General features: G+C 37.8%; 1 protein-coding gene across 1 annotated transcript in view; it reads left to right on the forward strand.

Moving 5' to 3' along the window:
• CDYL (chromodomain Y like) overlaps positions 1-3,434 on the forward strand; it is a 103,186-nt gene extending 99,752 nt beyond the window's left edge. Inside the window, exon 7 of the mRNA XM_088130645.1 lies at positions 760-3,434. Coding sequence (XP_087986771.1) covers positions 760-918 — 159 coding nt within the window. The 3' untranslated portion in view covers positions 919-3,434. The remainder of the gene's footprint in view (positions 1-759) is intronic.
• Positions 3,435-14,357: the final 10,923 nt, after the last annotated feature.

Here is a 14,357-nt window from a genome sequence, read left to right on the forward strand (position 1 = left end):
AATTGCAAACTGAATGTGTTAGTATTGATAGTATTTTGACTCTATTCTTTGCAAATGTGCAAGTATTTAGATTTGTGAAGTATTCCAGTTTTCAGGTCTATGATTCAGTTATTTGCTCAAGACTTTGCCCAGATTGAAGGGCAGATTAGAATACACTGGTTTGGTTTGGTTTTTTTGTTTTTGTTTTGTTTTGTTTTGTTTTTTTAATTTGGTACTTCTCTGAATTTGCAATTACGTTCCTAGATCAAAGGAACCAAAAAGTATATAAAATGCAAAACACAAGGCAAAATAGCTTTAGGAATTCGTACTTTAAGAATAAATAAATTTAGAAATTTATATTGCTAAAATAAATGTTCCGAAACGTTTTAAATACTTTGTGCACCTTTTTAAAAAAAGAATTGATGTGGAGATAGGATAGAACAGATATATCTATGAATCAATAGTAGAAACAGTAGAAGTAGACTGATTTTTCCATCCTTATATGAAATGTCTCCCTGTATCTACTCTGTTATATCCCTTATTTATAGAGAAGTGGCTGCCATTCATTCTTATGGAGAAAAGTTAATGGCTCATTTTTAAAAGAGAAAGAAGAACTTGTCCCCCACCTGTGACTCTCAGTTGCCTGCCATCCCTAATGTTGCAGTGCACATACATCAATAGTCTGCATTCACATGTTCTCCCTCTGACCATTCTTTATGATCAAAACTTATGTTTAGTATTAAATAATTCCATGCTTATGCTTTTTTTAATTTAATGTAGGTACTTGAAGAATCCAAAGGTTTAGTTCGTAGTATTATGAAGGTGGACTTGGAACAAGCCAATGATAAGGAGTGTGAAGTTTTAAAGAAAATTTGGGGTTCTGCTCAAGGGATGGACTCAATGTTAAAATACTTGCAGAAGAAGATTGATGAATTTTGAAGAGATGTGTATTGACACTGGATTGTATTTACTTGGACATCTGGATTTCATCAATACCCTAACTGAAATTAAAATAAAATATACCTAAGGCTCCGAAAATGTGGGCTAAAAGGTAGAGGAACATGGTTTTATGGTCAAGGGTTTTTAAAAGAAGTACTGTATGTTAAGCATTGAACAAATGTTTCTTTCTCCATATATATATATATAAATATATATATATATATATATTATATTTCTTTATATACATGAACTAAAATATATAATGGAGTGCACTACCAAACTTTTGTCTTCTACTTTGTTATCATTGGCTAGTACTGTATCAGAAGAAAATGGTGAATAAAATGAAATGTTGCATTATTTTGTATGTGGCAGGAAAGTCCTGAAGCAATGAGCTATTTTTTCACTAGAGTCCAGAGTTAAAACGGGTATTGGCCGGCCCTTACTTTCACTGCCCAAAAAGTCAGTTAAGAAGAGGCGTTGCCTTGAATTCTGAGAAAGGTTAAAAAATACCTCAAATAATGATGTATTCTAAAAAACAAATATTTTTTAAGAAAAATGACCCTATAAGAAAACGCCCCCCTCCTCCCACAAATCCCCAGGTATGCTCAGGATTTACACTATACAAACACTCAGCCCTTCTTGTTTTGGGGAATGTGCCCAGTTCTTACTCAAATAGCATGAAGATGCCAGTTTCTTGTCAAAAAAAAAAAAAAAAGTTTTGTTTTGCAGTATTAGTGAATCACTGAAATACCATATATACTATGGGTTAAATAATAGTTTAGTCTTAGTGGTTTTATAAAAATTTAGGGTTTTTTAATTATTTTACTACATAATTGCTTCTATTGCTGGGTGAGAAAACTATATACATTTTTTGTTCTGTTTGCTTGTTTAAAGAAATACACCAAAAATATATATATTATGTTCATCTTTAGCTTCCTGTAGAATATATTTTATTTAATAAGTTAAAATTTGTGTGGCACACTATTAATTATTCCTTTTTCAAGCTACCTTTTCTTACTTGTTTATGGTCTTTTGTCAGTGCTTTTAATCTTAATTATACCCTATGACCCTGATCCAGAGATCTCTCCATGCAGCAACAGGCTGTAGGCATTTTGCAATGCAATGGATGAGGTTCCCCTCCAGAGAACAGGAGTAGTGCTGTTAACTGAAGTGGGTACTTAGAGGTATTACTCATCTATTTGACAGAGTATACTTGATGCAGGAAGACCATCCGCAGCCTCCCAACACCCCATCAGGTGTTGGAGGCAACCCCTCCATCTTCCCATCAAACACACAGTGCCCTTTTGTGCGCTTGGGACTGCATCCAGAAGGGCAATGTGCTGGTGAAATTCTGGTTTCCCTTCAGAGGTTGCCATTTCTGGGTCAGGGTGCATAATAGACAGTACAGTCTGGTGTACAAGAGTGCCCTGTGTAAATAGACCTATTTTGCATTCCTGTTGGGAGTGTATGATGATTCCAACTCCAGATATCTATTAGGACTTAGATATCTGCACTTGCAATCTTACTGAATGTATGAAGAATGGGGAAAATTTAAACCTTATTTTTGTACAGTTTGAAACTTTATACTCGGAGCCTGACCACCTCATCCTAGCGGAAAGATGTACAGTGTGTAAATCAGCTTTTACCTTGGGTTGGTACAGTATTTTTGCATCTGTGGGACCTAATTTTTGTTGTTCTAGTAGTTTGAACTATATATAAACTGTACAATCTGTAAAGTTTTTATAGAATAAATATTCAGCTGTGAACTGGTTAAAATAAAACTAATATTTCTTAACACCTCTTAAAAGCACTGCAATGTGTTGTCCTTTTTCTTCATCCAGTGTTCTTTCATCTCTCCCCAGGAATTTTTTTTCCCCAGCTTTTGAAGTCTTTTTAAACTGTGGTTTATTATTTACAAATTCTTGTAAATTTTTAAGATTTTCCCCAGACTGTATTTCTTAAATTCCTCTTCTGCAGCAAAAGCAACTTTTAAAAGCATACAGAAAACCCACTGGATTAAATCTTCAAATCTTAGATTCTGGAATGGAGATATAAAAGTATAAACGCTTTCCTTTGGTGACACGTGGTGACATCAGTCTCTGCTGTAACCTTACTTGTACTGTCTCTAAGGCCAGGGAAAAAAAATAGAATAATACAATTCAGTTTCCAAATGACTAATCTCTTCACGCTTGAACAACTGCAGCACATTTGCAGCTTATAGTTGTACGGCAAGAAAGGGCTCAGATTACATTTTTTTTTAATCAGCTTAAGACCAAAGCCCTACATATTTATTTTAAACAAACCACCTTCTTTTTGCTGCCTTGTGTGATTCTCCATTATAACCTACAGTCAACCCATCTTTTTAACAATGAGTTGTACAGACCATGTGACCGTTTAGCGGTGTGAAGATGGTCATTCAACAGCATTCATTTCCGTGCTGTGCATACAAATTTGTGGACTTGAGTAAGATGATGTTGAAGAGTTCTTTGACATTTTATATATGCTTCACATGTATATTCATAATAGATACTTCATATCTATTAACTAGTCCATAAATAAACTCTCTGCTTGTGAGGGGGGGGGGGGAAGACAGCAAGTGTGTTTATTTTTATGTAAATGGGTCTGCCTGATTACTCTGGACATTCTTATAAAAATAGAGGAAAGCCAATGCATTGTTCTTGCATAAAAGAGAAAAAAGAAACTGAGCTTTATTATTTCAAGCAATATTCTAATAGATACTTTTGAAGTGGAAAAATAGACATAAGCTATTATTTGTACAGAAATTTACAGTGTTACTTAAGCAAAGGTATAAAAGGTTTTGTCCTTAATTCCTTACAGTCTAAAATAGGTATAGAGAACACAAATTCTAAATATTGCTTCTCTTCCTTGCTGTTAGCAAATTCCTTACAGTAATGTACCGGAAAGTATTGATGAAATACATAATATTTGTATACGTTTATTGCCTATGATAAAAATCTTTATGTCCAATAATAAATGTGTTCTGGTTTGGGATCCCTCCCTCCTCCCCCACATTTTGGTACACTTTGGTAAATTTCACATTTCGGTATACTTCTAGCCTGAGCTGTTACAGGACTTTGAAATGTAAAATGTAGCTCCGTCCTTTGTGGCCTGCAGGATTTGTACTCTAAGTGACCAAATGTAGCCTTGAGTGGCTGCTTTTTCCAATAGCATTTGATTGTTCAAAGAATCCCAGCATTCACAGTGCTATGCGGGTGTTTTGCATCTTCCAGAGGCTCTCTGTCTACAGCAAGAAATTATGTGGGAAGTAATTCTTGAGGATTCTAAAGCTTTAGACGAGTGAGGAGTCGAACAGTGCAGTATCCCCAGAGAATGCAATTATCTACTTAATCAACATTTACTTTTTAGATTTATAGCCCATATTTTTCTGGATCTAAAGGCAATGTACATAATGCTCCCTTCTCCAATTTTTCCCCACCACAGTGCAGCAAAGTAGGTTGGGCTGAGAGAGCGACTGGGTCAGAGTCACCCAGGAAGCTCCCAGGACTGAGGGTGGCCACAAACCTGGGATTCCCTGGTCCTAGTTTAAACCACAGCACCACACTAGCCAGTCATTTCCATACTGTTGCTAAGGAAACAGCATGGACATGTTCAGGTACACTGCAAGCTATGCCTCTAAATAAAGAATGCCTGCTGGGTCCTGAGTAATCAAGGGAAGTAGGTGTGTGCTAGAACTGGCTTTATAGGATTTTTTTTCACAAGTGTTTGCCCATTCAATTGGAGAAAATAATGCAAGCAGTGAGTGAGATCACTGAATATTCAGAGATCACTTCGTTAAGTTCTTATCAGTAATTGTACTGCTTTGTATTATGAACAGCTTCGTAGATTACTGTAGTCATACTCTGGGTTACATCATCAAACATGCATGCCAATTATGAATCACTGAACAATGTTCAGAGTTGCTCTAAGCTAAGAGGTCAGTGTACTCCAGAATTCAGTTCTACCTAGACATCCAAATAGTTTCAGAGCCTTAATGGAGTTGTACATCACTAATGGTTCAAATCAAGTATATGTGAAGAAGGGCTGTGCAAAGGCTTCAAAAGAGATGCCCAACAATGGGCAGGACTGAATCATTAAAATGGCCCAGGTTTTTTTCCAGCCAACGTGTGGAGGCGAGAGCCTTCAACATTCCCACTTTAGAAGTAGGAGGAGCCCGTGCCCTTGTTTGTCCCCCTCAATAGCCTAGCTTCACCTCAGAATCAAGCATCGAGAGCTACTAAGTAATACTAAGTAAAGGGGATAACGCGAGTTTAGTAAATGTAAGTGAAGGGGAAATGCCACACACCAGGCTTGCTCTTCACTGGATTAAGACACATCTGTCACACAGATGAAGTTAAATTACATTAAACTAAAAGCAAAACCTCTTGTCACTTTTAAGCTACTGAGTAAAATGATTTAATTCAAAGGAAAAGTGAATGTATGTTTTTCATTCTAATGCAATGAGTTCAGTAACTAAGAAATTAAGTAGAGTTGCCTACAGTGTACCATTTAGGCCCCCAGATTTCAGTCTCCTTTGAATCTTGCACATATTGAAAATGCAAAATTCAGTGTAAAAGGATATCTTGCTTGGAGATGGAAATAGCGAATCTGCATTTTTGTATGTGCAGGACCATACAAATACATGTTGCTTGAGATTGTGCTATATGAGTGCGTTGCACTGCAAACATCATCCTGCAAAAATGGTGATTTCAGTGGACCTAAACGTTTGTTTTACTGTGCATCTCTTTCCAAAATAAACATGTTACTTTTTATGTAGCCTTGTATTTGAGATCTCACATGAGATGCAGCAATTTATCTGAAGTAAAAATGCTACATTTCTGAATAATGGCACTTCCATAGCAGGTGTAACAATAGTGCCATTGTGCAAATCCATTTAGGCCTGCTGTGGTTGAGCTGCAAAGGTTCGGAGGGCCATTGGCTGGCAGCAAAGAGGTACAGAAGCTAATTTTGTACTTCTATCTGGTGGTCCTTCGGAGTTTCACACTCCAGCTACCGTAATCATGCATTTTTATACCAGATGTGAATTGGTTCATACCCAGAAAAAAAATGTCTTACTTTGTTTTATGACACTTCAGATCTTGGGGTCTGAAGGATAGAATGGATCCCTTCTCAGTGCTAAGGTTTTAGTTCTATTTTTGGGAGTGTCATTTTTGTTTTGTTATTATGGCTATTGTACTACAGGTAGTCCTTGCTTAACAATGGTAATTGGGACCGGAATTTCCATTGCTAAACCATGCGGTCATAAAGCATGTCAAATGACTGCATTGCTTAGCAATGGCAACCCCAGCCCTCCCCACTGTCATCATTAAGCAAGGATCGCAGGTCGTTAAGAGAGTCCTGGTGGTTTGCAAGCAGGCTGGCAGGCAGGTAAATGCCTGCTGCTGGGCGAGGGAGGGTGTGGGGTTGGCCAGGGAGGCATGGGACAAGCATGGTGGGGCTGGGGAAGGCTGCTGCCAGGAGAGAGAGAGAGAGTGTGGGTGACCTGTGCAGCGCAAGTGCGGCGGGACTGGGGGTGGCTGTTGCCGAGAGGGGAGAGTGCAAGCGACTTACTGGACCAACTTGCAACCTTCCCTGCTGGCTTCCCCATTGACTGTGCTTGGGGGAAGCCAGCAGGAAAAGGTGTAAATTGTGATCACGTGACCAAGGGACGCTGCAACTGTTGTGTGAGCCAGTTGCCAAGTGCCCAGATCGCGATCACATGACCCTGAGGTTGCTAGGACAGATGGAACTTTGAGGACCAGTCATAAGTACCACTCATTCAGCACTGTCATAACTTTGAACAGTTGCTGGTCGTTAAACAAGGACACCAGTATTTTAAAATTTTCTTACTGAGCAAGGTTTGTAAGCCACCTAGAGTCAGTTGTTGATTAGAGCAGCATATAAGCCTAGGAAGCAAACAAGCAAACTTTTTTAAAATATGGGAATTATTATGGGCATCTATATAAACATCCTTGCTCTTATCTAGATGCTGTAATATACAGGAATCCCCTCCATTTCCATGGGAGTGAAGTCAACTCAGACAAATATTACATACACAAACAAATCATTTTTACATTGTGCTTATTTTCAACTGGTATAAAAATACTCATCCATTTATATATTTAAGAGTAGCATTGTGACATTTTAAAAATGCAAATCAGTTCCCGCCCCCCCCCGCCCCCCAATACATGATTTTGAATGCAGAGACAAGTTAGGTAAGAATATGATGCATTCATAAAAAGAGAAATCAGGTCTCACTGCCTTCCCTTCCTGGGACCAGTATGGGTGGCTGAAAAACAAATGTCGGGTGTGGAACTTTTCCTCCTTTTCATAGTTACTTTATCCAGCAAACAGGGTTTCTTAACATCGGCTTCTGTGAACTGATTGCTTCCCAAAATAGCATGCTTTTCTCCAAAGTGAACTCATCTGTATCTTCTTCCAAGTTCTTCTGTAGTCAGTGCAATTGCTGTATGATTTCACATTATTAACTGAAGAAGAGGAATTGTCCTGATACTCAAAAATAAATTAAGCAAACATAAAATCTGAAATGATAATGCAGTTACTTACCTTTCTTTATTCTATTAAGTGAGGTACTACTATTTTTCACAGGTCTTGGATTATTACAAGTAGACCTCAGTCAATGACGGCAGTTGGGACCAGAATTGCCATCACTGACACAGTCGTAAAGCACAATGTCATGTGTCCATGCTGGTTAGCGATGGCAATTCTGGCAGTCCCAGTTTACATTGTTAAGCGAGGACTTGTGGGTCATTAAGCAAGGAACTCACGTGACTGTGACTTCCAACTTCCTGTTGGCTTCCCCATTGACTTTGCTTGTGGGAAGCCGGCAGGGATTGTTGGAAATCACAATCACATGACCATGGCTCACTGTGACATCGTAATCGTTAGCTGGGCGCCAAGTGCCCAGATCATGATCACGTGACAGTGGGGACACTGCAATGGACAGAACTCCAAGGACTGATCGTAACTACCACTCATTCAGCGCTGTTGTAAGTTTGAACAGTCACTGAATGAGTGATGGTTAAACAAGGACCCCCTGTACTTGTACTTGTGTGTGTGTGTGTGTGTGTTTGTCAGGATTATAAGAAAACATTTAACATGGAAACAGTCTGAACTTCAAGTGTTGGGGAGAGACTATGTGATCACATGGAAAAAGTTATGTTATTTTCAGGCAAGGTTTACAGGTAATTCTCTCTGAACCTTGGAGAGCCATTGTCAGTATCAGAAATACTGAGCTAGATGACTCAATAGCTGGACTTGCAATGAGGCAGCTTCCTCATTCTCGTCCTTATCTATAATTGGCCCTGTAAGTGCTTTGATAAAGTTCTGCTTTTCTTGGCAATCATTCTGTGGAACCAGTTTGTGCATCTCAACCTTTGCTTTGATGTGTTTGGGCTGTTTTAAGCATAATGAAACCAAACAGAGCCAGACATATTTCTGGCTTGTTTATTTTGTGCTTCACATTGGTTCTTTAATCATTCTCCAGCAACAGCCATGGACACTGATTGACAAAGCCAAACACACACACACACCAGCTATCATAGGCATGAAGCCTACTGGCAAAGTATGGTGAGAACTGCAGTCCAGCAAGATGTAAAGAGCTAGAAGTTGCCCATCTCTGTGCTATGGACTGTTCATTCAGAATCCTGTATTTGCCATAAAGCACTAGGAAAACTATAGTTGGGTAAACATAAAGAAGGATTTATCTGCATCACATAATGAACTGCATTTCCAAACAGACCCTCCTAGTGATTTCATGAACATATGATTGTAGTTTTTTTGACAACAGCTTGGCCACTGTCTACTTCCAAGATGTTTTTCTCCAGCTTCCTGTCTAGTCTATAGCTCAGTTCTTTCCTGATGGTCTCTCAGTCAACTGCTAACCAGTGGTGTTTACGGTTAGCTTTTTGACATCATCCAAGTGCTGCCATCTAGCTGGGCATCCCTGACTCGGGGTGTAATATTTTGGTGGAATGCCTGTTTGGTAGATATTCTTCCATGGTGCTACCTTCCTTCAACTACCACTTAACTCTGCTATAAGTAAAGGTGTTCAGAGCACGTGTGTGCTCTTGGATTGGGGTGCAGAAACCTTTTGGCCATTGAGTCAAATTTACTACTCTAGTCAATACTTCTATTTACAGGAATCCCTGACAGATGGCTCCTCAGATTTACATTCAATGTAGGGGGACCCATCAGCCCTCTGAGTAATTGTCAAACTGCTCTTTCTAGTAGCAAGTTTTTTTCCCCCTAACATTAAATCAGAATCTGCCTTCATATAACCTAAACTCTTTAGTCTGTGTGTTGCACACTGAGGCAATGAAGAGTATTTTATTTTCTTCTGGGTAACATCTTTTCAAATACTTAAAAAATGTTACCATATTCCTCACCACACCAGTGTCTTTGCTCAAGGTTAAAGTTCCTTTAAAGTCTTTTCATCTAATTAATTTCTTGTCCCCTGACCACCCTTATCGCATTTCTTCAAATTTGTTCCATTTTGCTCTACTTAGTCTGGTGCCCAGAACAGGACAACTGGTGCAGATTTTATTCAGAAACCACTGTTAATGTGGCCTAAAATTGCATTTCCATTTTTTTCAGCCCCATTACACTGCTGAGTCCCATACAATTTGTAATCAAGTAAGTAATCAAGTAAGATGACAATTGTAATGACAATTCCAAAGGAATTGAAGGGATCTGAACAAGAAGGGGATACATAGTTAAAAGTAGTTTACACCAATACAATTCACTACCTCTCCATACCCTTTCTAAACTTGCAAATTATCCTTGTTTCCTATGCACTGCTACATGCATTCCCTCTTGTTCTTTAAACTTCTCACCTTTCTCTTCTTGAGAAGCAAATTCATTCCCATCCAGTCACAACTTTCTTCAGCTTCCCCATGCTCTTGCCCCATTCCATAAGAGAAATAGCATTATCTGCATACGAAAGTATACGTACATTCATATCCCAAACAATACACCTCTAACATTGTCACCAGCAGTCTTTATCCGTTTATCCAAAAATATATGAAATAACGCATATCTTATTTTGTCTTCTGCTATAGAAGATAATAATCCCTAAAAACTGGCTCAGTTCGATTACTCTCCCAATATATAAGAAAGGAGACAGATGAAATCCTGCCAACTACTGTCCAATTAGTCTTCTTTCTGTAATTAGTAAACTCTATGCTAGAATTGTCTGCCACAAATTATCTTATATTCCAATTCACAATCTTCTTTTTTGCTAGACCCAATGGGCCTAGATACTCACTTCTACCAACCATCATGGCTTTGAAGTTGACGCTTTCACATAATGCTTTTTAATAAGATGGGTAAGTTGGTAAAGTAGGTTAGAGCCCTTAGTCATACCTGTGCCACATATATTTCCTGCTAACGGTAAGGACAGTACAGATCTGTTTGGACATACTATGGGCAGTATGCCACAGGTGCAATCAAAGCTGTTTTACTCCTGTGTTGCTCACAGCAGTCTATACAATCCAAATCACTTGCCAGCCAACATGCTGTGCTCACGCTCCAGCATCACATGCAGGCACCAGGATGCATCCCCTATTCTATAGCTGTGTCTTTTGTTGTTGGTGTTGTTTCTTAATCCCACGATTTTGCAATTCTCCCTATTTCATTCTGCTATTCTCTGCTAATTGGTCTAGCCTATAAAGATCATGTTGAATTTTACTTCTTTTTTTAAATATAATTTTTATTAAGAATTTTGATTACAATAGTAAAAACTAATACAAGCTAACCTTAGAGAAACAGAATAGAAAAAAAAGAATAAAAAGTGCAGGAAAAAAGAAAAAGACAGATGAAAAAGAAAAGAAATATATAAAGAAGTGACTTCCAACTTTCATCACAAGTATAGATACATTTAATAACTCTTCATCCCCTATAAAGTTACAAATAGATATCTCTTCATCCCATATCCCATCCTTTATCTATAAGCAAATCCATAACACATCAACTTTTCAGTCCTGGTGTCAGCAAGAAGTCCATAAAGGCTTGCCAGAACTTTGCAAAAAAAAAAAAAAAAATTAACGATCAAATAAACCAACTTTATATTCCTTCCTTTTACTTCTAACAGTCATAATCTTTAACTCAAATATTGTCTAGGATTTGATTTCTCTTCAATTCTTCTTTACCCATCGCACAGATTTCTTCAAGGCTTTAACAAGCCTCTCTTGTAGATCCAATGAGAAAACATTTTCCAGGTCATTCTCTTAGTTTATCATTTGTATTTCCCTTTTAATTTTTAAAACTTGAGCCAGTTTCTTTTCTATATCCAGTAAAGCATCCTTTTACAAATTATTCTCTTGGCCTTTCATTTGTAGTTCCATTTTCAGTACTTTGTGTTGTCAGATAAAATTTATTCCACACCTGTCATTCCTTCATTGACATCTTTTAGACACACAATAGTCTATCCATAGAAGCAAACATCATTACTGACAGTGCTGATATTGTAGATACTAATTTCTAGCTCCATTCTTCAAAGATCTCCTTTAATATTTCTGATGTGATAACATTTTATGTAATTTTGTAAGTCCCAGTATTAATTGACATCAAGAACAGGCTTGTATTTTTTTTCTTCTGCTTAAAATCGTTAATCCCCTCTATTGTCCAGTTTCTAAAATCATCACATTTTTTGTTATGACTTGCAATAGCCAGAATAGCCAAAATAAGTCTGCTTCTCATGAAAAGTTGTTTATTTGTTGTAGTTAATTCCAAAAACTTATAGTAAAAGTCAATATTCCAAATTAATCTGGACCCTTAATCTGTTTATAACTTTCTAGATCAAAATCTTAGTTAGCTTTTTGCTGTCTATTTTAAATTCTTTGAATTTTTAAGCTTATAATTAATTTTCTTTTGTTCAGAGTTGAAGATAAACTCACCCGGTGACTTTTCAAACTTGTCATTCTGAAGGTTTCTGTAGCTTTAAAATGGTTAATAGGCAGTTTCCAAAAGTGATTAGAAAATGAGGCTTGCGAACTTAGTGTCCTTTAAAAGGCTCTGCCCCGTTGTGAGCAAGATGGCTGATGCCTGCATCTCTTGGTGCTCAAACCTGTTGAAAAATGGTGTCCTGTAGTCTCCTCACAAGGAGCAGCTGTATGGAGCACATGTAGACAATCTCCTGTCCTCTCCTTATCTGGAGAGGTTCCAAGGAACCAGTCTACTCACCATTTCCTCAGTCTTTGCTACAGTTATCAGCTCCACTTTTGCAGAGACATGTTCAGCTCACCATACCTCCCCTGGAAGTCATTCTGAATTTTACTTCTGCCTTTATTAGCTATCCCACACAACTGAAAAAACTTATAAGCATTCCCTCATTCATCTAGGTCTTAATAGAATTGTTGAAGAATGTAGGGCCCAGGACTGAACTTTATGGCATCACTTAAAATACCTGACTCCAGAATTTCACAGTGAACTAAGGAATTTACCTGATCAAAGAATATGAATAGATGAATTTGGCAAGAATTGTTTTTGGCAAATCTATACTGACTTCTGGTAATTATTGTATAGTTTATAAAGTGCTTACAGATTGATCACTTTATGAATTGCTTTATAATAGTCCCAGCTCTTGAAGTCACACCAACTGGTCTTAAGTTCCTTAGATTCTTCTTTCTTCCCTTTTAGAAAGTAGGATCATATATCCTCTTTCAGTCATCTGACCCTTCAACTGTTCCCCAGGATTTCTCAAAATGATGCACAGAGTTATGTCCAAACCATTAGAAAATTCCTTTAGATGCTAGCCTGAGATTTAAACTCACTGAGCATAATTAGGTTTTCTTTAACCATGTTTCCATTAATCTCAAATTTCAGTTCTTCCCCTTTTGCTTTTCACAGTTGCCTGGTGGAACACATATCCTCTTTTCAGAGAAAGCTACATCACAGTAAGAGTTGAATAATTCTGCTTTTTCTATCTCTTGGCATTTTGTCATCTCCATTAAGAGATTGGCATACAGATTCGTCTCCCTTTATTTTTCTTTTTATTAGTCCTTTGTTCTTAGCATTCTTTTCCAGCCTCAACTCATTCAAAGCTTTACTTTTTTGTCATCTTCTCTGTAATTCCAGGCTACCTGCAGGATGATCTGTCCGTCTACCTACCTACCTACCTTCCTTCCTTCCTTCCTTCCTTCCTTCCTTCCTTCCTTCCTTCCTTCCTTCCTTCCTTCCTTCCTTCCTTCCTTCCTTCCTTCCTTCCCTTTTTTGTGAAAATCACAGGAACAGATTTTATTAATTTGGCTGTGCACACATTTGATTTCTAAGTCTCACTAGAGGCCATTCAAAGAGTTTAGGAAGGAGGTAGCATTACTACTATAAACAATCCCTGGTATTATAATGTAACTTCACACAATATCTTACTGATACAGGGAAAAGTCTTCAGACCTTCTGGAAGAAAACAGAGAACCTCTTCAAATGAAAGAGAATGAAGAACAGTTTCTATGTCACCGTAACAGCAGTAATTGCTGGTTTTAAGGCTTGCCTGGCTAGAAGCCCAGGAGAGCAAAACCTACTTCATGAATTCTGTTGACAAGTATTTTCTTTTTCCCCTGCCCAAGTTTGAAAGCTAGAAGCCATTTGGAAACAGATATTTCCCCAAAGGTTTTGGCCATTTTTAGAAAAATAGTTGCTTTTGTCAGACGTTTCAAACATATCATTTTAGAAACTGTATTTTAATTGCTGAGCTAAAATTGCTTAAAGAGGACAGCAGGAGGTTGCTACTCATAGTGAATCAAATCATTCATTTTCATTAGTGACCAGCTCAGAGTTTGGGGAAACCTAGAGCATGAAAAGACAATGGTCCTCTGATGAGGGCTATAATCAGAACTGCTTGCTATATAGCATCATTTTTTTTTATGATGGCTCTTATCAAACGTGGAAATTATGAAAGTTGGAGTCCAGCATGTTAGACATTTAATCTAACACTTCCATTAGGAACTAAACTGGGAAAGATGAAAACAGCTTGTGGTGTGGGATTGAGGTTGACTCTGGTTGACTCTGGTTCTAAAACTCATGCCAGTTATAAGACAGTCGAGGGAGGCTATTGAAGATGTGCCAGTGACAAACTTGGTAGCAGTTTCTAACTGTTTAATAGGATCTATTTGATTTAATTCAACAGGGCACTTCATTTCAGGGTTTTTAAGGTAAATTGTCAGGCTACAATATTTGTCAATTAGCATAGTGTGCACTAGGAAACTAGATTTTCTGGTGATCAAAGAATTAAAATATTGGCCATCATTATTTGGGATAATAACAGCAGCCAGTTTTATGCTGTCAGTGTTTGGTTTCGTTCAAATTTTAATTAACTCCAAAACTACAAATGCCACTCCACGGCTCCAGCCAGTTCCAGCTCTTGGTTAGTGGCACTTCTCGCTTTCAGAAATTTGTGTGGTCTA

This window comes from Python bivittatus, unplaced genomic scaffold, assembly GCF_059951505.1.
Source record: "Python bivittatus isolate LINGU-HERP-01145 unplaced genomic scaffold, Pbiv_v1 ctg000840_np1212, whole genome shotgun sequence".
In the NCBI taxonomy this organism is placed as follows: domain Eukaryota; kingdom Metazoa; phylum Chordata; class Lepidosauria; order Squamata; family Pythonidae; genus Python; species Python bivittatus.